General features: G+C 41.0%; 1 protein-coding gene across 19 annotated transcripts in view; it reads left to right on the top strand.

The window, feature by feature from the left end:
- The window catches only part of Apc (APC regulator of WNT signaling pathway), a 98,376-nt gene extending 74,676 nt beyond the window's left edge, over positions 1–23,700 (top strand). For 6 of the 19 annotated variants that reach the window (XM_060377482.1, XM_060377476.1, XM_060377478.1 and 3 more), the window contains 8 exons: positions 1,642–2,020; positions 3,503–3,598; positions 4,801–4,854; positions 8,449–8,588; positions 9,239–9,316; positions 9,969–10,085; positions 13,631–13,845; positions 16,148–23,700. In XM_060377482.1, coding sequence (XP_060233465.1) covers positions 1,642–2,020; positions 3,503–3,598; positions 4,801–4,854; positions 8,449–8,588; positions 9,239–9,316; positions 9,969–10,085; positions 13,631–13,845; positions 16,148–22,709 — 7,641 coding nt within the window. In that variant the 3' untranslated portion in view covers positions 22,710–23,700. The remainder of the gene's footprint in view (positions 1–1,641; positions 2,021–3,502; positions 3,599–4,800; positions 4,855–8,448; positions 8,589–9,238; positions 9,317–9,968; positions 10,086–13,630; positions 13,846–16,147) is intronic. The other 13 variants (XM_060377479.1, XM_060377485.1, XM_060377487.1 and 10 more) reach the window with 3 other exon arrangements.
- Positions 23,701–27,482: the final 3,782 nt, after the last annotated feature.

Here is a 27,482-nt window from a genome sequence, read left to right as displayed (position 1 = left end):
TAAGAAGAAGAAACAATTAAAAATTAAAGAAATGGCCAGTTGGTAGTGGAACAGGCCTGTAATCTCAGCACTAGGGAGGCAGGCAGGCAGGCAGATCTCTCTGGGTTCAAGGACAGCCTGGTCTACAGAGCAAGTTCCAAGATAGCCAGGGCTACACAAAGAAACCTCTTCTGGGGATAGTGCTTAAAGAAATGAATTCAAGTGATTAATAATAACCATGAGTTTGTTTAGGACCTCTCTGAGATGTACCAGTAAAGAGGTGTTTCTGCATTGTATTCTCATCCCTCTAAGAAGAAAGTGCAAAGGAAGAAACTGCTTCAGGCCGTTAGGGTCTAGAGCTGATGAGATTGGTTCAGCATCAGCACAGCATTGACGCTCTTGACAAATGAACCTTAGAAGTCAGGATCATTTCCTTTAGCAATGACGTGTGCATAATAAGACTCAAGGTTTGCTATGCCATTTGAATGCAGATTCCTGATTTTTATAGTTTCCTGTATAATAGAAATTCCTCCATTTTGCAGCTCAGAAAACTGATACTCAAGAGAAGTCAGATAAATTAACTAGTATACAGCTTGCTTAAAAGTGATGGAGCCAAACTTTGAACCTAGGTCTGATGAAAACACATTTCTCCACAGTCCTGTCACTGCCCACAGAAAAGTGCACCCACTCTGAGTGTGTTTACGCACTCAGAGCAGCATTTTGCAACCACAGTAACACAGGCTAAATCATCCTGTTACACTGTAGATGTTAAGCAGTGCCCCTGGCCTCTGCCTACAAAATGCCCTAACACTGATCCACCATTGTTAAGACAAGGATACAGCCAGGTGTGTTCTCGTGGGCTCTGACTGACACAGAGGATGCGCTCTGTATGTCATATGCCCTCTCCTTTGATGGAGTAGCCTCTAACCTTGAAGGGAAGCTGGTGACAACTTGTGCTAACTGGATGCTGGTTTTGTAGTTCTTATTTGCTTCCAAGTTCATCCTTCAAATTTCCCAAAGCGACTAATGCTTTCCGATTGCCTTTCAAAACAAAACTGATGACACATCTTGGCTTTGCCACTCTATATGTGATTGTGACATTTTTCTTTTTGTGGCAAACTAATTTTATATGATAACAGAGATCATGTAAGTTTAAATGTTTTCATTATAATATGGTGAAATGTAGTGATTGCCAGAGAATTATAATTTAGTAGATAAGTGTTGCAAATGTTTTCTATTGCTTAGAAATAAAATACAGTTTTAAGTTACGTAAAGAATTTAAATTAAATACAATCCAGAGAGAGAAAGAATGTGAATGACTGGGTGTGAGAAAAAGAAAAAAATTATTTTCATTCATAGTAATCAGTTAGCTTTAGCTTATACAGGCAAATAGCAATTTTAATACTGTAAGAACCTGCTTTTTTTTTTTTAATAGTCTGCAGTGTAGTAATTATTATTAATTCACATAAACCAACTGTGGATGTTATTTTGCAGTGGCTCTCATCACTTCATCCAGAAAGGGGTTTGGTTTTTTGTTTTGTTTTGCTTTGTTTTATTTTAGTTTTTAATGAATATAGTAAATAATCCCATTCATCACTTCATTAGATCTGGCTTTTGGGTACTAAGGTCATAATTTTTTTTCTAAACTCATTTGGCCCACAGGTGGAAATGGTGTATTCATTGTTGTCAATGCTTGGTACTCATGATAAGGACGATATGTCACGAACTTTGCTAGCTATGTCTAGCTCCCAGGACAGCTGTATATCCATGCGACAGTCTGGATGTCTTCCTCTCCTCATCCAGCTTTTACATGGCAATGACAAAGACTCGGTATTGTTGGGAAATTCCCGGGGCAGTAAAGAGGCTCGGGCCAGGGCCAGTGCAGCCCTCCACAACATCATTCACTCACAGCCTGATGACAAGAGAGGCAGGCGTGAAATCCGAGTCCTTCATCTTTTGGAACAGATACGAGCTTACTGTGAAACCTGTTGGGAGTGGCAGGAAGCCCATGAACAAGGCATGGACCAGGACAAAAATCCAAGTATGTTCTCTGTAGTGTACATCACAATGCATGTTTCAAAGCATACGTAAAACCTTTATGTTAGAAACCCTTTTTAGTTAGTATGCTGTCTTTATGAAGGAACTCATATTAGCTAGCTAGTGTTGCTAACGTACTTTTAAGGCTTAAATCTACATTTCCTTAAAAATTTTTAGCAAAGGAAAATGTTATGTGTACTACTGTGTAACTAAAATGGAACAAGCAAATCAGATGTGAAGCTGATCTGGCTGGGCAGATGACTTGCCTTTCTTCCTCGATTCTCCATTGCTTTCCCCAGAAAAGGAGGACCATCCAGTCAGGGCATATGAGTAAAAGCAGTCCCCTGCTAGAGCCTCTAGGCAAGCTTTCGAGAGGAACAAACCAAAAGAAAGTTGTAGTTAAAATTTAACGCTAGCTGCTTTGATGGCCCCTGTGTGTAATCTCCACATTTGGGAGATAGAGACACGAGGATCAAGAGTTCAAAGTCATCTTGAACTACAGAGTTCAGGATTAGCCTGTGCCGTGAGACACTGTTGCAAAGAACCACAAAAAGAAAAAACTCTACTCAGTAGAGCTAAAGTCAGTGTGAGCAGTTAGGTTGCCTTTGGGATGAATTCAGCTTAGGAAAGTAATTTCACCTAAGTTCCTTCAGCTGTTACCAGAAAAACCATAATCTTTTCTACGCTCATATCAGCATTCCCTGAACACGCTACCTATTGTTTTCCAATACTCACAATAGCCGTATGAAATAGAAGAAAGGGAATGTGTTATTGCCTCCATTTATAAATGAAACTGAGGCTTAAGCTGAAAACACTTTCATATGTCTTTGAACCTGTATAGCAGTAGTTTCCTAAGCTTATAAAGATGGCTTCAAATCTTTAAAATGTGTAAGAAAAAGAGGGATGACTTTCTTAATCCACATAGGTATCCTTGGGGTGAGAGCTGATAGACACTTTGGAGAACAGTCCAGTGGTGGGTGGGTGCCTACAGTTATTTGATAATTCACATTATTACTTCTGAAAAATACTTTGTGTGTAAAGTTGTATGTGTATTTTCTTGGATACCCTTTTCTTTTAAAGTTTTACTATGTACATGTGTATAAGAAACTGTCTGCTGGATATCACATGTGTAAGCAGCCATATGCTTTTAGTTCATGACCATAATGGTGGTTTACACTGAAGTTAGAAACAAAATCCAACAGTATTATACGAAAGTGTGTTTATTCTTTCATGTAGTCATTTAAAATTATGCATGTGAGCTACAGCAAAATGAGAGAGTTAGTCTTACAGTCTTGGTTAAGGCTGACGAGTGGTAAACATGCTATGGAACCAAGAAAAGCTGTTTGTTCATCATTCAGCAAATATCTGTTGATCTGCTAACCTCCTGTACATTAGGGGCATATTAATAACCCTTGCATATTTTAAAAGTGTAATGACATCTTTTGAGATAACAGAATGTTACAGCTTAGGTAATCTTTTTTTTCAGTGCCAGCTCCTGTTGAGCACCAGATCTGTCCTGCTGTGTGTGTTCTTATGAAACTGTCATTTGATGAAGAGCATAGGCATGCAATGAATGAACTTGGTAAGATAGAAAGGTTTCTTAATGCCACCAATAAATGTTGCTGAATTTTTAAAGCACAAAAGAAAGTATTATAAATTTAAGTAGAGAAGTTTAGATAATGTAAGGCTACTAACTTTGATCAGCTGTTTCCATCCATATAAGATATACCCTGGTCTCCATGAGAGAAAGGGTCCTGAATTACAGAAATGTCTTCCCTCCTATAAACCAACCTCATTTTTTAAGAATCTTAACTAAAGATTGAAAAACTCACCAGTGGAGCAACCTGTCCCTGCAGACCTGTGTTACCTGTGATGAAGGGAACAGTTGAAATGGGTTGTTAACTAAAGATTGTTCTTGCAGTCTGTCTGTCACCTTAACACCGGGAAGAATAGTTACTAAGATTTTAATTTATCTTAATGGTTATCAGTATTTTGCTGAATTTTCACTATGGTTGAATCTAGTGTATGTAGAAAGATATGTTCTAATTGAAGTTAAAGACATTTCATTAATTTTGTAGAAATTATTCCTCTAGGTACATATCACACCTCTAAGCCCTGTATACCCATTGAGCACCCATTTTTTCATGTAATGTTTTTCTTTAATTTTGAGGTTTATTTTGCACATGTGTTTATAAATTGCACCCTGCTGAGCCATCCCCTATGAACTAGATTTCTCTAGTCACGCCACGCACAAGAACCGTACTCCAAGTTCTGTCGTAGCATAGCTGTGCCCATGCTTTTGTGCTGTCCATGTTACATTACATTCCAGCCCCCGCCCTGTATCTTACCACCCTCATCGTTCCTCATCGTTTACTGTAAAGTTAGGCTCTGAGACTCTCAGACACAGCCTGCACTGCAGAAGTGAGTGTTTTCCTTCAGAGTCGGCACTTAGGAAACTGTGCTCCGTGGTCTGAGGCCTGCGCTGCAGCCATGCTTTTCTTCCCACGGGCCCCGATCCTCTTTCCAGTGTCCTGGGAAACCTCGCTTATCTTACGGGTTTGCCCCACTTCAGTACGTTCTAAGCATTTGTGGATTTTTTTTTCTAATGCCAATAATTATGAAAAGGGATAAAACTAACAACCAGGAAAACTTAGTTTTAAGATATTGCAAAGATTTTTCTATAAATGTTCATATGTTCCAATGGACTGTAGACTAGGACAAACATTAATTATCTGAATTTCAGAATAAAACTTAGACTCAGTATTTGTTCCTCTTCTTCCTCAGGTAGGAAGGCTACCCGGGGCATTTCATCACAGGAGCTAGGTCAGGGGCTTTCAGGTGAGGAGCAGGATGGGGCCTCTGGGGGTGTGACTGTGGGGACATAGCCACAGGGGTTACCTTCCTCTCACTCCTCGCCTTCAAATGCAAACTGGGGCAGAAGAGACTTTACTGTTTGTCAGTCAGGGGGAGAGAGTATATGATAGCACAAGGATCCGGCAGCAGTGAGGTGTAAGGAAGCATCAGTCCCAGCGAGGTGAGGAGGAATTCTTAAACCTAGTCAGTGAGCAGTGTCACCTGTACGCATGTGAGGCTCTATCTACCACCATCACAACTATTGAAGTTTGCACCTGTTCACACCAAACGTCTCACTCTATAACATGAGTGGTATATATTTGTCAGTGCCCAAGCCTGGAGAAAGTTTGCTAGGCACTGGAGTTTTCAAATGATCAAGACACTCCTTGGCTTCCAGTAAAAACCTAATTTATCTACATGAATATTTGATGACATTTCTAGATCATAGTCGGCAGAGGCGCTTGCCAGGCCAGGTAGATTGTCCAGCCTGTAACAAACAGAGTCCCCAGAGAAGCAGCCCACGTGTCTCATTAAATAGTCAGTCTATGTGATGCTTAGAATTGTGAAATGGAATAGCATTCTACAGAATACTGATGTAGACCCCTAATATTCATTTTGGAATATTAGGACATCTCATGATAATGATGGCTATCCAAACGATCTGATAAAAATTACATACTTTTAAAAATTAAATGTCTTCTCTTAAAAGTCTAAATTATTGGTTCTGTTTAATACCATTTGAAGCAGTTGAACCTTCCTTAATCAGTAAGGTAATAAAACACCATACCAATAATAAACCCATCTAGACCACTATTTCCAAACAGACACCAATAAAAATACTGAAGGATATACTCACCTTTGCATTGAAACATACTCATTTTTCTTAGGATAATCAGGTTTTTATTCTGTCAGCCATGAATTTGCATAAATATTTCAGTGACTTATTTTGCAGTTTTAACCTGTAGATTATATTCTTTGCCTCAGAATTCAGAGAATTTTTTTTACTTGCTTAAAATAATAAAGGGATCTCTTATCTAACACTCCCAAGTTTTACTAGTTTTTTTCATCAGTCGTAGTCTTCATTGTATTGTTGACATCCAGTATATCCTGCTTTACTTTTTGTTTAAATTCTAAAATTGATATTTTTGGATACAAGAGTTCTCTGACTATTTAATGCTGTCCTAGCACCTTCTTTAGACCATTTTATCTTAGGAAGTAATCCAGATACTACACTAGACAAGATTTCGTGCAAAAAAACAAAGCATAGTGTATTTTACTTGGTACCGAGACCCTGTTTTACAATGCTCTTCATCAGTATCCCGGGCCACCGTCTTCAGGTCTACAGTGATTCCCTAGTCAGTGTCCTGTGTCAGAAGTAGAGTTATTTTGCTGGCTCCTCCTTTACTCAAGTATACAAAATACTGGCATTCCCTGAACTTCTCATTCTCTGTCCCTGTGCTATATCATCTATTCCTAAGGCTTCACTAACTGTATTAGTCACTGTTCACCTAGTGTTTTTCAGATCCACATTTCAATATAACTTTTCCCTCCTGAGTTTTGTGTATGTTACACAGACACTATCACCAAACCCTTGGACATGTTTGTACTGCTTATCTGACAGCTTCTGTAAGACCTTTGTCTCCCTTTATATGGTAGTGTAGACACTTCTAACTGAACTCTCACAAACAGAATTTGTTATCTTCATCCCTAAATCCGTCTCTTCCAGGGTTCCTTTTGGCATTCTAATAACTCAGGTGCTCAAATCAAAATCTTAGAGAAATTATCCATGACTCCATTTGTATCTCCTATATTTAGTAACCGAGCACTTTAATCATGTTTCTTATATGTGCCACGCACACACCTGTAATCCCAGGACTTGGGAGGCAGATAGGGGTTGATCTATGAGTTCCAAGTCAGTCTTGTCTACATAGCAAGTTCCAAGCCAATCAGGGATGCAACAATTTTCTCTCTGTGTGTGTGTGTACATGTGTACATATAAAATTGTTATTTCTCATCCTGAGGCAAGCAACATTGTCTCTCTGGTTCTGCATATTTTGTCCTACTTTCAGTCATAAGCCATTCTGCACATTGCTCCCATCATATTCTACTTATAGTGTATCTCTAGTTATAATTTCCTCTGTCTGACATCCTAGTGTGACGTGAAAGTTTTACGTGATCTGGTATCTACCCACTTTTATAGCTTCACTTGGTGCCCCCCCTCCTTGTTAGTTCCTTACACATGCTGTTTTGTTTCTGCCTAAAATAATTCTTTCTCCTCCTCGCCCACCCTTGTTAGATGTTAGCCATCCGTTAGACTTCACCTTAAACTTTGTTTCTCAGACCCACTTCTTGGGCCTCCCCTACCAGATCTGGGTGCTTCACACCATTCGTGTTTCATGAAGAGAGACTGGACCTGATTCATTGACTGTACTTACCCATTATTACAAATAGACGGAGGAAAGTCTTCATAAATATGGTTTGGATTTTCTTTGTACAAATTAATTTGCTTGCCTTTGTTCAGAGAATTGCCTGTCATCTCTTCTTGTCATAAAGGTCTGCATGGATCTTCCTCTAATCAAGATACTTTGTCTTACAGTTCTTAGATCAACATAGAATTTCATGTTGTAAGTGTGCAGAATCTTCTGATAATCTTTTATTGCAGCTCAGAAAATGTTAGTGCACTGGTCTGTCAGGTTAACAACCTGCCGAGACTTTACAGGCATGTCTTTTTTTTTTTTTTTAATGTCTGAGCTACTTCTGTTTAACAAACCCATATCCCAAGTCCCAGGGTGATGGACACTGATGATGAATAACCCCTTAATAGTCCATGTGCATTTTTATCTTTATTTTATTCTCATCCTCACCATTTTGCTTCACTTTTTTTAAATTCCCTTCTTTTATTGTCTTCCCTTTTCCTTTCCCTTTATGTTTTCTCCTTAACTTCCTAGTGTTAACCACTCATTATTGAGATACCTGCTAGTCAAGTATTAGGAAGAAGGGAAATACTGAATCCTGGTACGGTTGATATTTTATACTATCAAAGGAAAAAGATTATTTTTAAAAGAAACTTTATATAACTTTGTAGTAGGTTGAACAGATCATTCTTTTCATGGAATAAGTTTTGCTTCCAGCACAATATTATTTAAAGGTTTCCTTATTCCTAAGGATAATTATTTGACACATTAAAAAAAAAGCATTAGGCTATAGTCTATGACAATGGAAAGTAGTTTTAAAACCCTTATAACAGCAATAAGTTAATTTTTCTGTTTAGGTTTAGAACAGCCTTCATTGTTGACAAGGTACAATGGGTGTCAGTGAATAGAAAACAATGTTTACTTCATTCAGCAAAGCAAGAGGCAGGAGGGTAGAGACACTGGCAGGAAGTGGACTCTTTGTCAGTTGTACTTTATAGTACACAAAAATTATTTACAGCAATTTCGTGGCTTTAAATTCTACAGGCAGATTTAAATTATGTTCTCGCTTTTTGAGATTTTTTCCCCCTGGGTTTTTAAGTTACCAAATTACACCAGTTTATTTGATTCTAGATTATTATGTTTCCTTTTGCCCTTGTTAAATTAGGGGGACTGCAGGCCATTGCAGAGTTACTGCAGGTGGACTGTGAGATGTATGGGCTTACTAATGACCACTACAGTGTTACTTTAAGACGGTATGCTGGAATGGCTCTGACAAACTTGACCTTTGGAGATGTTGCCAACAAGGTATGTCTTTTATAAGATTTACTTCTTAAGGTAGCTCAGGAGTTAGTTTATTTTCATATAAACAGCTTTGCGAAGTAAAGAAACAAACAATTACAACTTTTTTGTTGCCTCCCACCCAGTTGAACAGTGACTAATAAAAACACTCTTTCGCAGCACTGCATTTCCCTACTTAGTAGGGTTGCCTTTTGCCTAAAAAAAGCAAAAGCACACTAAAGGCGGAACATGATGCTGAAACTGCATGTTGCACCAACAGCACTGCTCCTCATCGTAGGGAGGTAGCTAAAATAATGCCTTCACCTGCCAGGTGCAGGCAGCTGAAGGTAGTAATCCATACAATCATTACCATGCCCAGGAGTGAGGCTGAGACCCTGTGACAAACAGTATGCATATAGAGTCGGTCAGACAGAACACCATGCTCTGCCCTTTGCTTCGCCTCTCTCAGGATTTTGCTTAGGTTTTCCGGTTAGGTAAAGGAAATAGATAACAAAAATACGAGACATCTGTCTTTCGCTTAGGTAATCTTGTTCTGGGGCTTGTATAGATTTAAAAAATAAAACAAAAACATTTATGATTGAAATAAAAAGCAGGGTTGAAAGAATGCCATTTCAGGCTGGCTCATTGATGACACTGCCCTGCATCTACCATTACAGGCTACGCTATGTTCTATGAAGGGCTGCATGAGAGCACTCGTGGCCCAGTTAAAATCCGAAAGTGAAGACTTACAACAGGTACTACTTAGAGTTTCTAATGTTCTTTTGTATATATATATTAACAGGTTAATGTACAGATTTACATTAAGCTTTGGCTCAGTATTTCGTTTATGTTAAAGTTGGTTCCATTAACACTAAAGGAAGATAATCATATTGAAGTAGTTCCTTTTGGTACCCTCGTAACAGAAACTTACTCTAGGCAGAACATTTATTATTATAATCAATCATATTTATTGTACAGATCTGTGGGTTTTACTTGTGACCTTTTGATACATGCAAATACCATGCTTTAATCTTGTAGGTGGACCATTCCTGACCCAAAATCCAAAACCTGAAATTGTTTGTATTCTGCCAACATGATACCACATGTGGAAAAATCTGTGTAATGAAGCCGTTTTGTGCACTAAGTTATTAATATACTACCTAAAGTTACCTTCAGTTTACACGTGAGATGGATATATAGATTTATGGAGGATGTGCTCATACCCAGGGTATCTCAGACATATCAAATATTCAAAAGCCAAATTTAAAATCAAAGCATTTATGATGCCAAGCATTTAGATAAGATGTATTTAACCTGCAATAGATTCCTAACTTTTACCTCTAGCATTAGAAACAGCTAGTATGATTAATTTTGTATGCAAATTGTTCTAAACTTGATTATTTGCAGGTTATTGCAAGTGTTTTGAGGAATTTGTCTTGGAGAGCAGATGTAAATAGCAAAAAGACATTGAGAGAAGTTGGAAGTGTGAAAGCGTTAATGGAATGTGCTTTGGAAGTTAAAAAGGTAACTTTAAAATATTCAGTACTGTAATAAAAATTCCACCAGCCTCTGCCTCCCTGTGCTGGGATTAAAGGTATATTCCACCAGAGACCCGACTAAAGTAAGGTGGGAGGCAGGGGCCAGGATGGGAGGCTGTCCTGGTTGATTTTCCCACAGCAGCATGCACATACCTATACTCGCACACCTCGCACAAGCACTTGCATACTCATCATTCACATGCACACGAAGCCGTGTCTAAATGGACATGGGTTCTGTATGAAGATACCTTTGCAGCTGCCAAAGAGATGACTAGGACTGACAATTCAGGGAAGATGTGAACAGCCACTCAGGGCTGAAGGGGGCACAGGATATCGTGTTATTAAAACTGCAGTGAGGTACTGTTAGTCATACCGTCCTGGCTGGAAGTTAAAAGATTAACAGCACATCAAGGTTGCTGAACAGCCGGGAGTGTTCTGTGCTGTTGCTGGGAATGTGAAATTGCATAAGCACATGGGAAAACACTTGGAAGGGATTTTACGTTAAGCATATGCCTGCTAGACTTCACGGACTTGTCACACTGAAGAATTTACCCACAGGAACAAAAACTAATGTTCTCACACAGATTTACACACGAGTGTTCTTCATAATGGCCAAAAGTCAGACGTAACTGTAATGCCTGTTGTTAGATAAACAGTCAGCAAAGTGTAAAGTATATGAACAACGAAATTGCTCACAGCTATAAAAAGAATGAACTGATTTAAGAAGTATTACATGCCTATAGCCCCAGCCTACCCAGGAGGGCATGGCGGGAGGATTACTCAAGCCCAGGAGTTAGAGACCACCCTGGGCAGCAGAGTGGGGTTCTGGCTTTAAAAAATGAGAAAGAGTGTGTGAGCGTGTGTGTGTGTGTTCATGAGTACATGTGCAAAGTAGAGATACATGTACAATGTATGTCTTCCAAAATCCCCTTCACCTGTTTTTTTGTTTGCCAGGTCTCATGTAGCCCAGCCTAGAACTCACTATGCAGCCAAAGATAACCTAGAACTTCTAATATTTGAGCCTCTACTATCCAAGTGCTGTCATCACAAGAAAGTGCCTCTCCTAGTTTTTCCATGGTCCCAAGTTCAAACCCAGGGTTTTGTGCATGCAGATAAGGAGGCACTCTTATCTGCTGAGGCATGTCTGTAGCCCTCCACCAATTTTTTAAATTTCTTTTATATGTATGGGTGTTTTTTCTGCATGTGTATCTGTATCAGATGCATGCCTGGTGTCCTCAGCCCCGACAGAGGATGGAAGAGCAGCCCCAGCACTCCTAATCTCCTAATCGCTGAGCCATCTTTTCAGTAGGGTCCTCTCCGTGAACCTGGAGCTCATCTATTCAGCAAGACAGACTGGACATTGTTGGCATTCTTTTAAATGCTACATTATTTGGGTTCTTCTATCTACCACCCTTCTCCATCCCAACTCCTTCCGATACCCCAACAACAGGTAGGGGAGGCAGGTTAGTGGAGAGGGGCCATTGAGATCTTTTTAGACAACTTCCTACTGATGGGAGCATTGAGTCCCCCAGGCCAAGTCCAATCTTCCTCTCGTCAGGATATCTCCGACTTCTTGTCTCTTTTCTCTCAACCACTTGACAAACCAGGAGCAGGAACCAGCAGGAGGAACAGCCATGCCCCTCTCTTGGGGCTCTGGTCTTTTTGTACTCTCTCTAGTGGTCCCAGAATTAAAATAAACTATCTTCAGCTGGCAGAATCACACCCCTGCCAGAGCACACTCGGAGCACAGACAGGCAGATAGTCTGCTGCTGTGGACAATCTGAAGCAGCCCCATATCCCACACCTGGGATTAAAACAAAAACACGTTTATACAACATAACTGGGCTATTAAGGACACCAAAATTCTCACTACAGACATGTTTTTTGCGTTCCCAATGCACACTGCCACACCCAGCTTTTTACATGGGTTTTGGGAAAATCAAACTTAGGTACTTATGTTTGTGTGGCAGTCATCTCCCAGTCCATAGAGCAAATTACTGAAAAATAAATTACAAGATGTGTTTTTTTTTTAAACTCTAGTTGGCTTTTGTTTTCATTTGTGTGAATGTATGTGTGTCTGTGCATATGTGCATGCCTATGTAGGCACATGAGCAGGTCAGAGAACAATCTCAGGAGTTGATTCTCTTTCCACTCCAGTCATCAGACGTATATGGCAGGTGCTTTTTAGCTGAACCATCTTGCCAGCCCACCAGTGATCATTTGAATGGACTCAACAGTTATCTGCAACCCTGTGTGTGGATTCTTTGGTTCCTGGAGTTCTCTTTGGCATGTTGTTTTTGAAACTCAGCAGCACCAGGTAGACTCCACAGAGGGAGAGGTGTTAGCTAATCTTTTGCTCATTGAGGATGCTAGTGTTGAGAGCAGGTCAGCAGTTGTCTGGGGGCTGATTGGGTTCTAATTACGGGTGATTGAAGTGTAAAGGCATGCTGACCCCCAGGGAATAGTGCAGATACACACCTCACGGTCTCTTCCTGTGCTTCAAGCCAGCTCTTCACTCCGCCTTCCCTGCACATCGTCCTGCCTTTCCCCTTCAGTCACACTGCAATTAGAATTGAACTCAGGGCCGTCTCACTTGCATGAGTGCCTGTGTCCATGTATGTTTGGGGGCGTTGTTTTGAGACTGGCTCTTGTGTAGAAAGGCTGCCCTTGATTTTGTCCCAGTCCTTCTATCTTAGCCTCCCAAGTGCTTGATTGCAGGCGTGAGTTGCCACACCTGGCTAATGAGTGACATGAAACTGGCCATCTAGGGAAGGCACCATGAGTGCATGGGAATTAGGCTCTGTATGTCTGCACAAAACACTAGTCTTCAGACTCCCAAGTAGTTGTGACCCTATTAGCAATTTAGCTTTTGTTTCTGGTGTTCTCTCTCGACATCACATCTACATTATCCTCCTACAGTGTTGTCTCCTTTGTGAGGTATTTATCTTAAATTCAGACTACAGTAGCCTTCTCTTTAGAGTACTATTTTACATCTGTATTGTCTGGAGTGCTTGTTCTCATAAGAACAAATACATTTAAAAGATTCCTTGATGGTGTCATAAAAAGAAACACTGACATTTGGAGTATGATAAATTATAACCAAATATCATTAATTATATCATAGTGTTTCTGCAATTAAATATTTGTGTTAGGGAGCCTTAATCATCAGCACATGAATATACACATTTATTTCTAATACAAGTAGACTATTACAGAACCTGCTGTGTAGTAAGTACTCAACTTATCTTTCCATGCGTAGGATATAAAGGTGTTCTGGGTTTCCGTTATCCTGATAATAGTATCTTGTGATAGTGAATATCAGTTCTGTTTCATATTCTGGGTTCATTAAAGATAAATGGTCATTAGTTTAATACTGTGTTGATTTATAGGAACAACACTGACCTAAATTTCATTTTATGTGAAAAGTGTTTGTAAATGAGTTTCTCACGAGTGAGGAATGTCAGAAGGGAGAAAAAAAAGAAAAAAAGATTGTAAGTAAATGACACAGAACTCTGTTTCCATCATTAATAGGAGTCAACCCTCAAAAGTGTCCTGAGTGCCTTATGGAACCTGTCTGCACATTGCACTGAGAACAAAGCTGACATTTGTGCTGTGGATGGAGCACTTGCATTTCTGGTTGGCACGCTCACTTACCGGAGCCAGACAAATACTTTAGCCATTATTGAAAGCGGAGGTGGGATATTACGTAATGTGTCCAGCTTGATAGCTACGAATGAAGACCACAGGTATACACAAAGTTTTATATTACTTTTCAGTGGATTATCATAGAGTATTTCTTTACTGAGACCTAATTCTAAATTGTTTTGTGCCGTTATGAAAGCTCTATGTGAAGAGTAATAACTCCTAGAATAACTCACTTGCATGTTGTTGCTAATAAAATTCGAAGTATCTTACAGGAATCTACAAATAAGTTAGTGGTAGTTGAGAAATTCAGCCCATCTGTAGAAAATGGAATAAAAGTCAAAACATTTGGGGTTTTTTGGTTTTGTTTTGTTTTGTCAATTTTACTCTACCTATTTAGATGGCATAGAGGAATATAAAGCTAACTTGGGAACGGGGGTTGGTTTTTGCATTGTTTTGTTTGACAGGGTTTCTCTGTGTAGCCTTGGCCGGACCAGGCTGGCCTCAAACTCACAGGAATTCTCTTGCCTCTGCCTCCTTGAGTGCTGGGATTACAGGTGTGTACCACCACACCTGGCCTTTTTTCTTTTTTTTTTTTTTTTTTTTTTCTGAGACAGGGTTTCTCTGTGTGTAGCCCTGGCTGTCCCAGACTCACTACTCACTTTGTAGATCACTTTGTAGATCTCGAACTCACAGAGATCCACCTGCCTCTGCCTCCCTGATTGCTGGGACTGCATCTGGTTATAAAGCAAATTTTTAAACAAAGGAAAAAGAGTATGACCCAGGAAGTATAAAGATAGAGCATTTTTCTAATGGACTCTTAACTTAATCAGATTGATTAATCATCAGCTATTCACCTAGTCTACCAAACTGTGAGGCTTCAGAACTCACTTCAGATTAGGGCATAATAACATTGTTGATATCCTGTAAAGGTTCTGCTTTCATAAGGCATGTTAATTTGCTGCATATTCTCATCTTTAAGGATATGCATGTATCTGTTTTATGTCAACAAAATATAGGTGTCTTTCACAACTCTCTAACTGAAGTTTCGATGCATAAACTGGAAGTCTCACGTCACTTTCTGCCATGCAGAGAACAAGTTCTCGGTTAATACTGAACTACTGAAGAATGTCCACCGGGATTTTTTTCTTTTCTTTTTATTCCCTTTTTGTTGTTGTTGTTGTTAGTATGTGTTATTGTACAAACATTGGGTTTCGTGCATGTAATATACTTTGATCATATTAACCTTATCGTCTCCCTTATCCTCTCACTGGAGGAGACAGTATTGACAATTTTAAATCCACTAAAGTAGAATATACTGTGTTAGTTTACCTTAGATTTAAAAGGCTGCATATCTTAAAGACCCAGAGTTCACTTTTTTTTTTTTTTTTTTTTTTACTGTAGCCCTTATATTTATAGGCTCTTCTTTTTATTTTTTTTTTTTTTTCGGGTTTTTTGAGACCAGGTTTCTCTCTGTAACAGAGCCCTGACTGTCCTAGACTCACTTTGTAGACCAAACTGGCCTTAAACTCACAGAGATCCTCTTGCCTCTGCCTCTCAAGTACTGGAACTAAAGGCATACACTGCCACACCCAGCCCTGCTTTTCATATTTTTAAAACCTGTGCTTCATGTCATTTTTTTTAAATAATGCTTACATACACAGTCTGCCAAAGAGCACTTACAAAGGACATGGCGCTGTCACCAAGACAGAGCTTGCCTACTCTGGAAGGTGAGTTTGCTGGTCTAGAAGCATACAGTGTGCTCCCTAACTCCATAACGATCTGTCAGTCACTTGCCTTGTACTTCCAAGATACCTCAGTAATCAACATTGTTGTGTCGCTGAATATTAACTTGCCACCGTCCCTGTTTAAGATTTCATTATATGTTTATAGTCCTTAGATTAGAAAACTATTACTATGTGAATGTAGAAAACATATCTCCTCAGCTAGGCAATGGTGGCACATACCTTTAATCCCAGCCCTCAGGCAGAGGCAGGCAGATCTCTATAACTTGGAGGCCAGGCTAGTCCACTCAATGAGTTCTAGGACAGCCAAGGCTACACAAAGAAACCCTGTCTTGAAAAACCAAAAAAGAAAGTGAAATATATCTGCTCAAAAAAAATTTTTTTTTCTTCTAGTGGATCTGAATAGGACACAGAATAAATGAAACATAACACTATTACTACTTTTGGCCTGACAGATGATCTTTGAAACAATAAACATTAAATGAACCACTAAAACGAAGGGAGAGGCAACTTGCTTGGAGTTCACAAGATAGTTGATATACTCATATTATGCCTGTTGTGTATAGTAATCATCTTTGTGTTTAAAATTGTTTCTGTCCCTTTATTTGTTGTCATTAATCACATTTTCCCCTTAATTTTATGTGGTTTTGTTTTAATTCAGGCAAATCCTAAGAGAAAACAATTGCCTACAAACTTTATTACAGCACCTGAAATCTCACAGTTTGACAATAGTCAGTAATGCATGTGGAACTTTGTGGAATCTCTCAGCAAGAAATCCTAAAGACCAGGAAGCATTATGGGACATGGGGGCAGTGAGCATGCTCAAGAACCTCATTCATTCAAAGCACAAAATGATCGCTATGGGAAGTGCAGCGGCTTTAAGGAATCTCATGGCAAACCGACCTGCAAAGTATAAGGATGCCAATATCATGTCTCCTGGTTCGAGTTTGCCATCTCTTCATGTTAGGAAACAAAAGGCCCTAGAAGCAGAATTAGATGCTCAGCATTTATCCGAAACCTTTGACAATATTGACAATTTAAGTCCCAAGGCATCTCATCGTACTAAGCAGAGACACAAGCAAAATCTTTATGGTGACTATGTTTTTGACACCAACCGACATGATGAAAATAGGTCAGACAATTTTAATACTGGAAACATGACTGTTCTTTCACCATATTTAAATACTACAGTATTGCCCAGCTCTTCTTCATCAAGGGGAAGTTTAGACAGTTCTCGTTCTGAAAAAGACAGAAGTTTGGAGAGAGAACGAGGTATTGGTCTCAGCACTTATCATTCAGCAACAGAAAATCCAGGAACCTCCTCAAAACGGGGTTTGCAGATCTCTACCACTGCAGCCCAGATTGCCAAAGTTATGGAGGAAGTATCAGCCATCCATACCTCCCAGGAAGACAGAGGGTCTGGTTCTACCACCGAGTTCCATTGTGTGGCAGATGAGAGGAATGCGGCACGAAGAAGCTCTGCTCCCCACACACACTCAAACACATACAACTTTACTAAGTCAGAAAATTCAAATCGGACATGCTCTATGCCTTATGCCAAAGTAGAATATAAGAGATCTTCAAATGATAGTTTAAATAGTGTCAATAGTAGTGATGGATATGGTAAAAGAGGTCAAATGAAACCCTCAATTGAATCCTATTCTGAAGATGATGAAAGTAAGTGTTGCAGTTATGGTCAGTATCCAGCTGACCTAGCCCATAAGATACATAGTGCAAATCATATGGATGATAATGATGGAGAATTGGATACACCAATAAATTACAGTCTTAAATATTCAGATGAGCAATTGAACTCTGGAAGGCAGAGTCCCTCACAGAATGAAAGATGGGCAAGACCAAAGCATGTCATAGAAGATGAAATAAAACAAAATGAGCAAAGACAATCAAGAAGCCAAAATGCCAATTATCCTGTCTATTCTGAGAACACTGACGACAAGCACCTCAAGTTCCAGCCACATTTTGGACAACAGGAGTGTGTTTCCCCATATAGGTCTAGGGGAACCAGTGGTTCAGAAACAAATCGAATGGGTTCTAGTCATGCAATTAATCAAAATGTAAACCAGTCTTTGTGTCAGGAAGATGACTATGAAGATGATAAGCCCACCAACTACAGTGAACGTTATTCTGAGGAAGAACAGCATGAAGAAGAGGAGAGACCGACAAATTATAGTATAAAATATAATGAAGAAAAACATCATGTGGATCAGCCTATTGATTATAGTTTAAAATATGCCACTGATATTGCTTCCTCACAGAAACCATCATTTTCATTCTCAAAGAGTTCATCAGCACAGAGCACTAAAACCGAACATACCTCTCCAAGCGGCGAGAATACATCCACACCTTCATCTAGTGCCAAGAGGCAGAGTCAGCTGCATCCAAGTTCAGCACAGAGAAATGGTCAGATTCAAAAGGGGACCACTTGCAAAGTCTCCTCCATCAACCAGGAAACAATACAGACTTACTGTGTAGAAGACACCCCAATATGTTTCTCAAGGTGCAGTTCATTATCATCACTGTCGTCAGCTGAAGATGAGATAGGATGTGATCAGACAACACAGGAAGCAGATTCTGCTAATCCTCTGCAGATGACAGAAGTAAAAGAGAACGATGTAACTCGATCATCTGAAGATCCTGTAAGTGAAGTTCCAGCAGCATCGCAGAGTACTAGAACCAAACCCAGCAGACTTCAGGCTTCTGGCTTATCCTCAGAGTCAACCAGGCATAAAGCTGTTGAGTTTTCTTCAGGGGCCAAGTCTCCTTCCAAAAGTGGAGCTCAGACGCCCAAAAGTCCCCCAGAGCATTACGTCCAGGAGACACCACTCGTGTTCAGCAGATGTACTTCTGTCAGCTCACTGGACAGTTTCGAGAGTCGTTCCATTGCCAGCTCTGTTCAGAGTGAGCCATGCAGTGGAATGGTGAGTGGCATTATAAGCCCCAGTGACCTTCCAGACAGCCCTGGGCAGACCATGCCACCAAGCAGAAGCAAAACCCCTCCGCCTCCTCCACAGACAGCCCAGACCAAGAGAGAGGCTCCGAAAAACAAAGCCCCTGCTGCTGAGAAGAGGGAGAGTGGCCCCAAGCAGACCGCTGTGAATGCCGCGGTGCAGAGAGTCCAGGTCCTTCCAGACGCCGATACTCTGCTGCACTTCGCCACAGAAAGTACCCCAGACGGCTTTTCTTGTTCATCTAGCCTGAGTGCTCTGAGCCTGGATGAGCCATTTATACAGAAAGATGTGGAATTGAGAATAATGCCTCCAGTGCAGGAAAATGACAATGGGAATGAAACCGAACCAGAGCAACCTGAAGAATCAAATGAAAACCAGGAAAAAGAGGTAGAAAAACCCGATTCCGAAAAAGACTTATTAGAGGATTCTGATGATGATGATATTGAAATACTAGAAGAATGTATTATTTCAGCCATGCCAACAAAGTCATCACAAAAAGCCAAAAAGATAGCCCAGACTGCTCCAAAGTTACCTCCACCTGTGGCAAGGAAACCAAGTCAGCTGCCTGTGTACAAGCTTCTGCCGTCACAGAACAGACTGCAGGCGCAAAAGCATGTTAGCTTTACCCCAGGCGATGATATGCCCCGGGTGTACTGTGTGGAAGGGACGCCGATAAACTTCTCCACGGCGACGTCTCTCAGTGACCTGACAATAGAGTCCCCTCCAGATGAGCTGGCTTCTGGAGATGGGCTGAGAGCAGGTACCCAGGCAGGCGAACTTGAAAAACGAGATACCATTCCTACAGAAGGCAGAAGTACAGGTGAGACTCAGAGAGGAAAAACCTCATCTGTAGTTACACCAGACCTGGATGACAGTAAAGCAGAGGAAGGAGATATCCTTGCAGAATGTATCAATTCTGCTATGCCCAAAGGAAAAAGCCACAAGCCTTTCCGAGTGAAAAAGATAATGGACCAGGTCCAACAAGCATCCGTGACTTCATCTGGAACTAACAAAAATCAAGTAGAAACTAAGAAAAAGAAGCCTACTTCACCAGTAAAGCCCATGCCACAAACTACTGAATATAAAACACGTGTGAGAAAGAATACAGACTCAAAAGTTAACGTGAATGCTGAAGAAACTTTCCCAGACAATAAAGACTCAAAGAAACAAAGCTTGAAAAACAATCCCAAGGACTTCAATGACAAGCTACCCAACAATGAAGACAGAGTCCGAGGAAGCTTCACTTTCGATTCACCGCATCATTACACCCCCATTGAAGGGACTCCTTACTGTTTTTCACGAAATGATTCTTTGAGTTCTCTAGATTTTGATGATGATGATGTTGACCTTTCTAGGGAAAAGGCTGAGTTAAGAAAAGGAAAAGAAAATAAAGATTCAGAAGCCAAAGTTATGTGCCACACAGAACCAACCTCAAGCCAACAGTCAGCTAACAAGTCACAAGCTAGTACAAAACATCCAGTAAGTAGAGGACAGTCTAAACCAGTGCTGCAGAAACAACCCACTTTCCCCCAGTCCTCCAAAGACTTGCCAGATAGAGGGGCAGCAACCGATGAAAAACTGCAGAATTTTGCTATTGAAAATACTCCAGTCTGCTTTTCTCGAAATTCCTCTCTGAGTTCCTTGAGTGACATCGACCAAGAAAACAATAACAAAGAAAATGAGCCAATCAAAGAAGCTGAACCTATTGATTCACAGGGAGAACCAAGTAAGCCTCAAGCATCTGGTTATGCCCCCAAGTCATTTCATGTTGAAGACACCCCTGTGTGTTTCTCGAGGAACAGCTCTCTCAGTTCTCTTAGCATCGATTCTGAAGATGACCTGCTGCAGGAGTGTATAAGCTCTGCAATGCCAAAAAAGAAAAGGCCTTCAAGACTCAAGGGTGACAGTGAAAAGCAGAGTCCCAGAAATATGGGTGGCATATTAGCTGAAGATCTGACGCTTGATTTGAAAGATGTACAGAGGCCAGATTCAGAACATGGTTTATCCCCTGATTCAGAAAATTTTGACTGGAAAGCTATCCAGGAAGGTGCAAACTCCATTGTGAGTAGCTTGCACCAGGCTGCCGCTGCGTGTTTGTCCAGACAAGCATCATCTGATTCAGATTCCATCCTGTCACTGAAATCAGGCATTTCCCTGGGATCGCCTTTTCATCTTACACCTGACCAAGAGGAAAAACCATTCACAAGTAATAAAGGCCCAAGAATTCTCAAACCTGGGGAGAAAAGCACGTTAGAAGCAAAAAAAATAGAATCTGAAAATAAAGGAATTAAAGGTGGGAAAAAAGTTTATAAAAGTTTGATTACTGGAAAGATTCGATCTAATTCAGAAATTTCCAGCCAAATGAAACAACCCCTTCCGACAAACATGCCTTCAATCTCCAGAGGCAGGACGATGATTCACATCCCAGGGGTCCGCAACAGCTCCTCAAGTACAAGTCCTGTCTCTAAAAAAGGCCCACCCCTCAAGACTCCAGCCTGCAAAAGCCCTAGTGAAGGTCCGGTAGCCACTACTTCTCCAAGAGGAACCAAGCCATCGGTGAAATCAGAGCTGAGCCCTCTTACCAGGCAAACTTCTCAGATTAGTGGGTCAAATAAGGGACCTTCCAGATCAGGGTCCAGAGACTCCACGCCCTCCAGACCTACACAGCAACCATTAAGTCGGCCAATGCAGTCTCCAGGGCGAAACTCAATTTCCCCTGGCAGAAATGGAATAAGCCCTCCTAACAAACTGTCTCAGCTGCCCAGAACATCATCCCCCAGCACTGCTTCAACTAAGTCCTCAGGTTCTGGGAAAATGTCGTATACGTCCCCAGGCAGGCAGCTGAGCCAACAGAACCTTACCAAGCAAGCAGGTTTATCCAAGAACGCCAGTAGCATCCCCAGAAGTGAGTCTGCATCCAAAGGACTGAACCAGATGAACAATGGCAATGGGTCTAATAAAAAGGTAGAACTTTCTAGAATGTCTTCAACAAAGTCAAGTGGCAGCGAATCGGACAGGTCAGAAAGACCTGCATTAGTACGTCAGTCTACTTTCATCAAAGAAGCCCCAAGCCCAACCCTAAGGAGGAAACTGGAGGAGTCTGCCTCATTTGAATCCCTTTCTCCATCTTCTAGACCAGATTCTCCCACCAGGTCCCAGGCACAAACCCCAGTTTTAAGCCCTTCCCTTCCTGACATGTCTCTGTCCACACATCCATCTGTTCAGGCAGGTGGGTGGCGAAAGCTCCCACCTAGTCTCAGCCCCACTATAGAGTATAACGACGGGAGACCAGCAAAGCGACACGACATCGCGCGTTCCCATTCTGAGAGTCCTTCCAGACTGCCTGTCAACCGGGCGGGCACCTGGAGGCGCGAGCACAGCAAGCACTCCTCGTCCCTGCCCCGAGTGAGCACCTGGAGAAGAACGGGAAGCTCCTCTTCCATTCTCTCTGCTTCATCGGAGTCCAGTGAGAGAGCAAAGAGTGAGGATGAGAAGCATGGGAACTCCATGCCAGGGCCCAGACAGATGAAAGAGAACCAAGTACCCACAAAAGGAACATGGAGGAAAATAAAAGAGAATGAAATTTCTCCCACAAACATGGTTTCTCAGCCCACGTCCTCAGGTGCTACCAATGGTGCTGAACCAAAGACTCTGGTTTATCAGATGGCACCTGCTGTTTCAAAAACAGAGGATGTGTGGGTGAGAATTGAAGACTGCCCCATTAACAACCCAAGATCTGGAAGATCTCCCACGGGGAACACCCCCCCAGTGATTGACAGCGTTTCGGAAAAGGGAAATCCAAGCAGTAAAGATTCAAAAGAGGTGCAGGGAAAGCAAAGTGTGGGCAGTGGCAGTCCTGTGCCAACGATGGGGCTGGAGAACCGCCTGAACTCCTTTATTCAGGTAGATGCCCCAGAACAGAAGGGCAGTGAGACGAAGCCAGGACAGAGCAGCCCTGCCCCTGCAGCAGAGACTGCTGAGATTTCTATAGCCGAGCGTACCCCCTTCAGTTCAAGTAGCTCCAGTAAACACAGTTCGCCTAGTGGGACTGTTGCTGCCAGAGTGACACCTTTTAATTACAACCCAAGCCCTAGGAAGAGCAGTGCGGACAGCACTTCAGCCCGGCCATCCCAAATCCCAACACCAGTGGGCAGCAGCACGAAGAAGCGAGACTCAAAGACTGACGGCACGGAGTCCAGTGGGGCCCAAAGTCCTAAGCGCCATTCCGGGTCTTACCTGGTGACATCTGTTTAAAAGAGCTGGAAGGACAAACACAGGGAGAGCTGGCGTTAATCACAACTGCTGTATAGAGACTTTATTTCAAAGAAAACTCAAAAGTTTGAAAATGTTTGTAAATAGGTTTGGTTCTTGTTAGAAGGGTTTTGTTCTGGAAACCATATTTGATAGTACACTTTGTCCTCACTGATCATTTTGGGGGGCACTCTTGTTAGGTAGGGAAAAATGGTAAAGCCAAGTATATTTGTACAGTATGTTTTACATGTATTTAAATAGCATCCATCCCACTGTCCTTTAATTATCGCGTGCCCTAAAGCAACACTACAGATAGAAACTATATGATATATTGCTATTATCAATCATTTCTAGATTATAAAATAAACTTACATCAGGGAGAATTGGTATTTATGCAAAAAAAATAGTCTTTGTGAGTCCATCTAATGTCATGATTAATCATGTGGCTGTGAAATTCACAGTAATATGGTTCCCAATGAATATGTTCACTCAGCCTGCTTTGCTTTACTGCATGAATGAAACTGATGGTTCAATTTCAGAAGTAACGATTAATGATTCTGTGATCACATGGTGTGCATAGAGATAGATACAGTGTAACAATTCACACTATTTTGTGCTCAAATCTGTGTAACTGTAAAACATTGAATGAAACTATTTTAACTGAACTAGATTTTATTGAAAGTAGGTAGGATTTTTGCTATGCTGTAACTGTTGTATATTCTGGTATTTGAGGTGAGATGGCTGCTCTTTTATTAATGAGACATGAACTGTGTCTCAAACTAAATGAACATTTCAGAATAAATTATTGCTGTATGTAAACTATTACTGAAATTGGTATTTGTTTGAAGGGTCTTATTTCACATTTGTATTAATAATTGTCAAAAGGGCCTCTTTTAAAAGCTAAATGTAAATTTTTTCTTCAGATTCTATGCATTAAGAGTAAAATTTCCTCTTACTGTAATAAAGACAATTGAAGAAGGTTGTTGACACTTAACCATTCCTAAAATTTATTTTTATGTAATTAGCACCTCTCAATGTTTGGTATTTTTCCATTTTTTTTTTCTTACTCCTTTGGAGTTTAATTAAAACAAATGCCTATAATAGCACAAGACAAGGCACTGGACACATAGGCTCATCTAGAATAACTCCTTTTCCTTCACAGAATTCATACTTGAAAAACATTGATTCTTGACAGGTACCAGTTGTGTCTTTCAGGCTCTCCCGTGTGACCATCCTCCCCAGTTGACACTGGGTCTGAAGTTAATGCCTGCTACTACCCTGTATATTAAGGCAGATATTTTTGCAACTGGGTATAATCAGTGTTTTCTCACACTCAGAAAAAAAAACAAATCAGTGAAGTTTCAGAGATAAATTTAATGCTGTTGTGATAATTTTTTTAAAGAAATATTTTTTAAAAGGGCCAGTGAGCTGGCTGGGTGGGTAAGGTGATTGCCTCCACGCCTGAAGATCCAGTTCAGTTCACAGGGCACACAGTGAAAGGAAAGACCTAACTCTGAAGTGTATCCTCTGACCTCCAAATGCCTGTCTTGGCACAGTAACGTGTGCACACACAAGTTTTGTTAAGCTATTCAAGGGAATGGCTCAGCAGGTAAAGCCTGGTGACCTGAGGTCTGTTCCCAGATGCCGAGTGAAAGCGGAAGCCGCCCTCTAACTGCACACATGCACTATAGTTAGTAAATAGAAAATCAAGATTTTTTTTAAAATTCCTCCCTGCTAAGGATAACTTTATTTTAATGGGTACAGAGGTGGGGTGTTATTAAGGGCCCACTTCCCATATGGCAGAGGAAATTCTCCGTGAATGACAATACACTGATACACTTAATTAGCCAAGTTTCAGTTTCTGTCAGACTATCCGAGGTTGTTTCTTAACCGCACCCCAGAGTGTTCTCCACGGCTGCCATAAGCAGTGGGAGATGGGACTGTAGGTCATACCTGTTCTTTCATTCCTAGTTTTCTGTTAGAATTGCTGCACGCCAATTTTTCTAAGCCACATCAAGTGTTTTCGTGGAAAGAGATAAAGTATTAGGATAAGACTGCCTTTTAGTTCATGTTTTAAGAAATTAATGTTTGAAGTAAAGAAGAGTTCATCCCACCCACTGGAGACTAAAATTTGCATGGATAGCCCTACTGGGAAGGCTCTGTCTGTGCTGGCCCTTGAAGATGAAGTTGTTGGCTAGAGATAATGGCTGTGAGAGTGAAGAGGCTTGCCCCCGTTCTGCTTTGAGAAGCTCGCTGGACGATGCCTTAACTGACAGCAAGCCAGGTACTTCCAGCTTCTGCTTGTTTCAGACAGCATGCTAAGCCCAGTGTTGAGGGTAGGTACTAGTCAGGATGCTATTAAAAGGGCAGGATCCTATCTATTTAGCTTTGGACTGCAGCAAAGAAAACCTAAGGTAGCAGTTTCAGACAGGTGTGTTTGCATCACCAGAAGTGATGCATCACCAGAAGTGAGCACAGCTGGGCCACATACTCCCAGTTTGATAGAGTTGATCTGGAGAGGACTACAAGAATTTGCTTCTCTAATGAGTTTAGGGGTGGTACATGGCATGGTATGGGGACCTCACATGGAGAACTACTGTCCTAAGGCACAGCACAGAAACGACTGGATTTTTTTAATCTACCAAGTAAATTCTTCGGCATAAAAGATTTGAATACTGAGCTTATGTCAACTCACAGTAGGAAGTAAACTCACCTGACTAATGAACACAAAAGTCTCAAGATGTCCACTGTGTCTGAGGATCAGTGCTTGTCCCCTTTGAAACAGCTACTGTTAAACAAAAAGCCTTAATAATATTTAGTTCTAATATGAAGTAAGAGACTATGAAAAGGGAAATTTGAGATGAGGGAAGATTGGTTGTAAGTGAAAGGAAAATAATCAAATTTAGTACACAGAAATAATTGATTTAAAAAAAAAAACTTTACAAGTTACTAGGGCACTAACTAGATGAATATAATGAAATAAAAGATAAGCCCTGTAGGCATCAACCAGCACTGTACGTACTGTCAACATTTTTTTTTATTGAGTGGATCTTGTTAACCACAAAGTTAATTGAAAAATGAGTGTTGCTGAAGATGGGAGGTAGTTGCCAGGGTTTCTTTGCAGCTAAGAGAGTATCAGAAATGCAAAAATTAAACTGCCCAAAGCTAAAGAAGGGTTGCCATGGTCAGATAGTTAAAACCAAACTTTTATTTCAAGAGCTGAGATAGAGTACATATTCTTTCTCGTTCTCTAGTAAGGGTATTTCCCTCGCGTCCTGATCTTAGAACACTACTTGTAATGTGGAACTCTATGAACTGTGACTTCTGTAAACCCAGCTCATTTTCCTTCTGTTCTAACTCTGGTCTATAAAAATATGTTCTGCTTTTTGTTAGGCCATTGATGCTTCTTTCAAACTGTATGTTCTCTATGTGTAATACTGTTCTTGGTGCTAAATAGACTTTCTTTCCTCTGATATTCAGGATAATTTTTCTCTATTTCTGTTCACTTGTTTTCTTGAAGTTATCTGATTGTTATTTTTAATTAAAAATACTTAATGTATACTAGTGAAGGTTGCCATTGAATATAAGCAACACTAGAAATACCTGCTGACAGAAATGCCAGCATTGCCTGCCTGTTTACACATTCCTCTGATGAACCACTATGAAGACCTATATGACCTGGCTTAGCTAAAAACTAAGTTGACTAGGCTAGACAAATTGAGGTAAAAGTCAGATTTGTTTGTTTGTTTGTTTGTTTGTTTTGGACTGGTAGGGTGATACACAATTGTGACTCCCAATGGATCTTCCACCCGAAGGTAGGAGTATCGGGAGTTCAAGGTCATCTTTAGTTAGAGGGGTGGAGGCCAGCCCGGCATGCGTGCCAGCCTACCTCCACGTTCAGTGAGAGACCCTGCAGGGTGCTAAAGGTCACTGCCCTCCAGGCGTGCATGGCCTGGCCACATGTGCACATACACCACACACACAAGTTTTGCCTGCTGAGAGCTGTACTGAGAGTGTAGACAAAGCTGACTATGACTGGCTCAGTGTAACAAGCCAGGGGAGAAAGAAGGGAGCAGATTCAGGAAGGCACGGAGACAGCAATTAAGAGACAGTCATTCCTGCTTCTGCTTTCCTGACATTTGTGAGCCAACCCCAATTCCTGGAGTAACTTGAGGCCAAGAAAGCCACACTTAGACACATCATGGTTAGACACATTTTGGCAGTGCTGGGGAGTGGGAGCCACATTCCCATCCTGGTTGTTTCTTGATTCCAAAACTACAAGGAAGAAAGGAATGGGTCACCTCCAGAAGAATGGACTGATGCCAGATTTCCACAATACTAAATGATAAGTTTACCACAATATATGCAGCCCTTGAAAGGAAAAACATTCCATTTGTCTTAAGTACTTTTATCATTTGGGATTCTTTAAAGGTTTTTGGATTGTTTTTTGTTTTTTTAAGTGGCAAGCTGTTTTTAGTTAGGGTTCCTATCGCTGTGAGGAAACACCATGACCAAAAGCAACTCGGGGAGAAAAGGGTTTATTTCACTCACAATTCTACATGACAGTGCATCATCAAAAGCAGTGGGGGCAGGAGCTCACACAGGGCCGGAAGCTGAAGGCAGGAGCTGATGCACAGGCATGGAGGGGTGCTGCTTGCTGGCTTGCTCTCCCCGGCTTGTTCAGCCTGCCTCATAGAACCCAGGACCAGCAGCCCGGGGCTGGCCCCACCTACAATGGGCCGAGTTCTCCTCCGTCATTCACTAATTAAGAAAATG

Source organism: Meriones unguiculatus, chromosome 2, assembly GCF_030254825.1.
Source record: "Meriones unguiculatus strain TT.TT164.6M chromosome 2, Bangor_MerUng_6.1, whole genome shotgun sequence".
NCBI classification, from domain to species: domain Eukaryota; kingdom Metazoa; phylum Chordata; class Mammalia; order Rodentia; family Muridae; genus Meriones; species Meriones unguiculatus.
The sequence above is the reverse complement of the archived record's forward strand: the minus strand, read 5'-3'. Positions and strand labels throughout refer to the sequence as shown.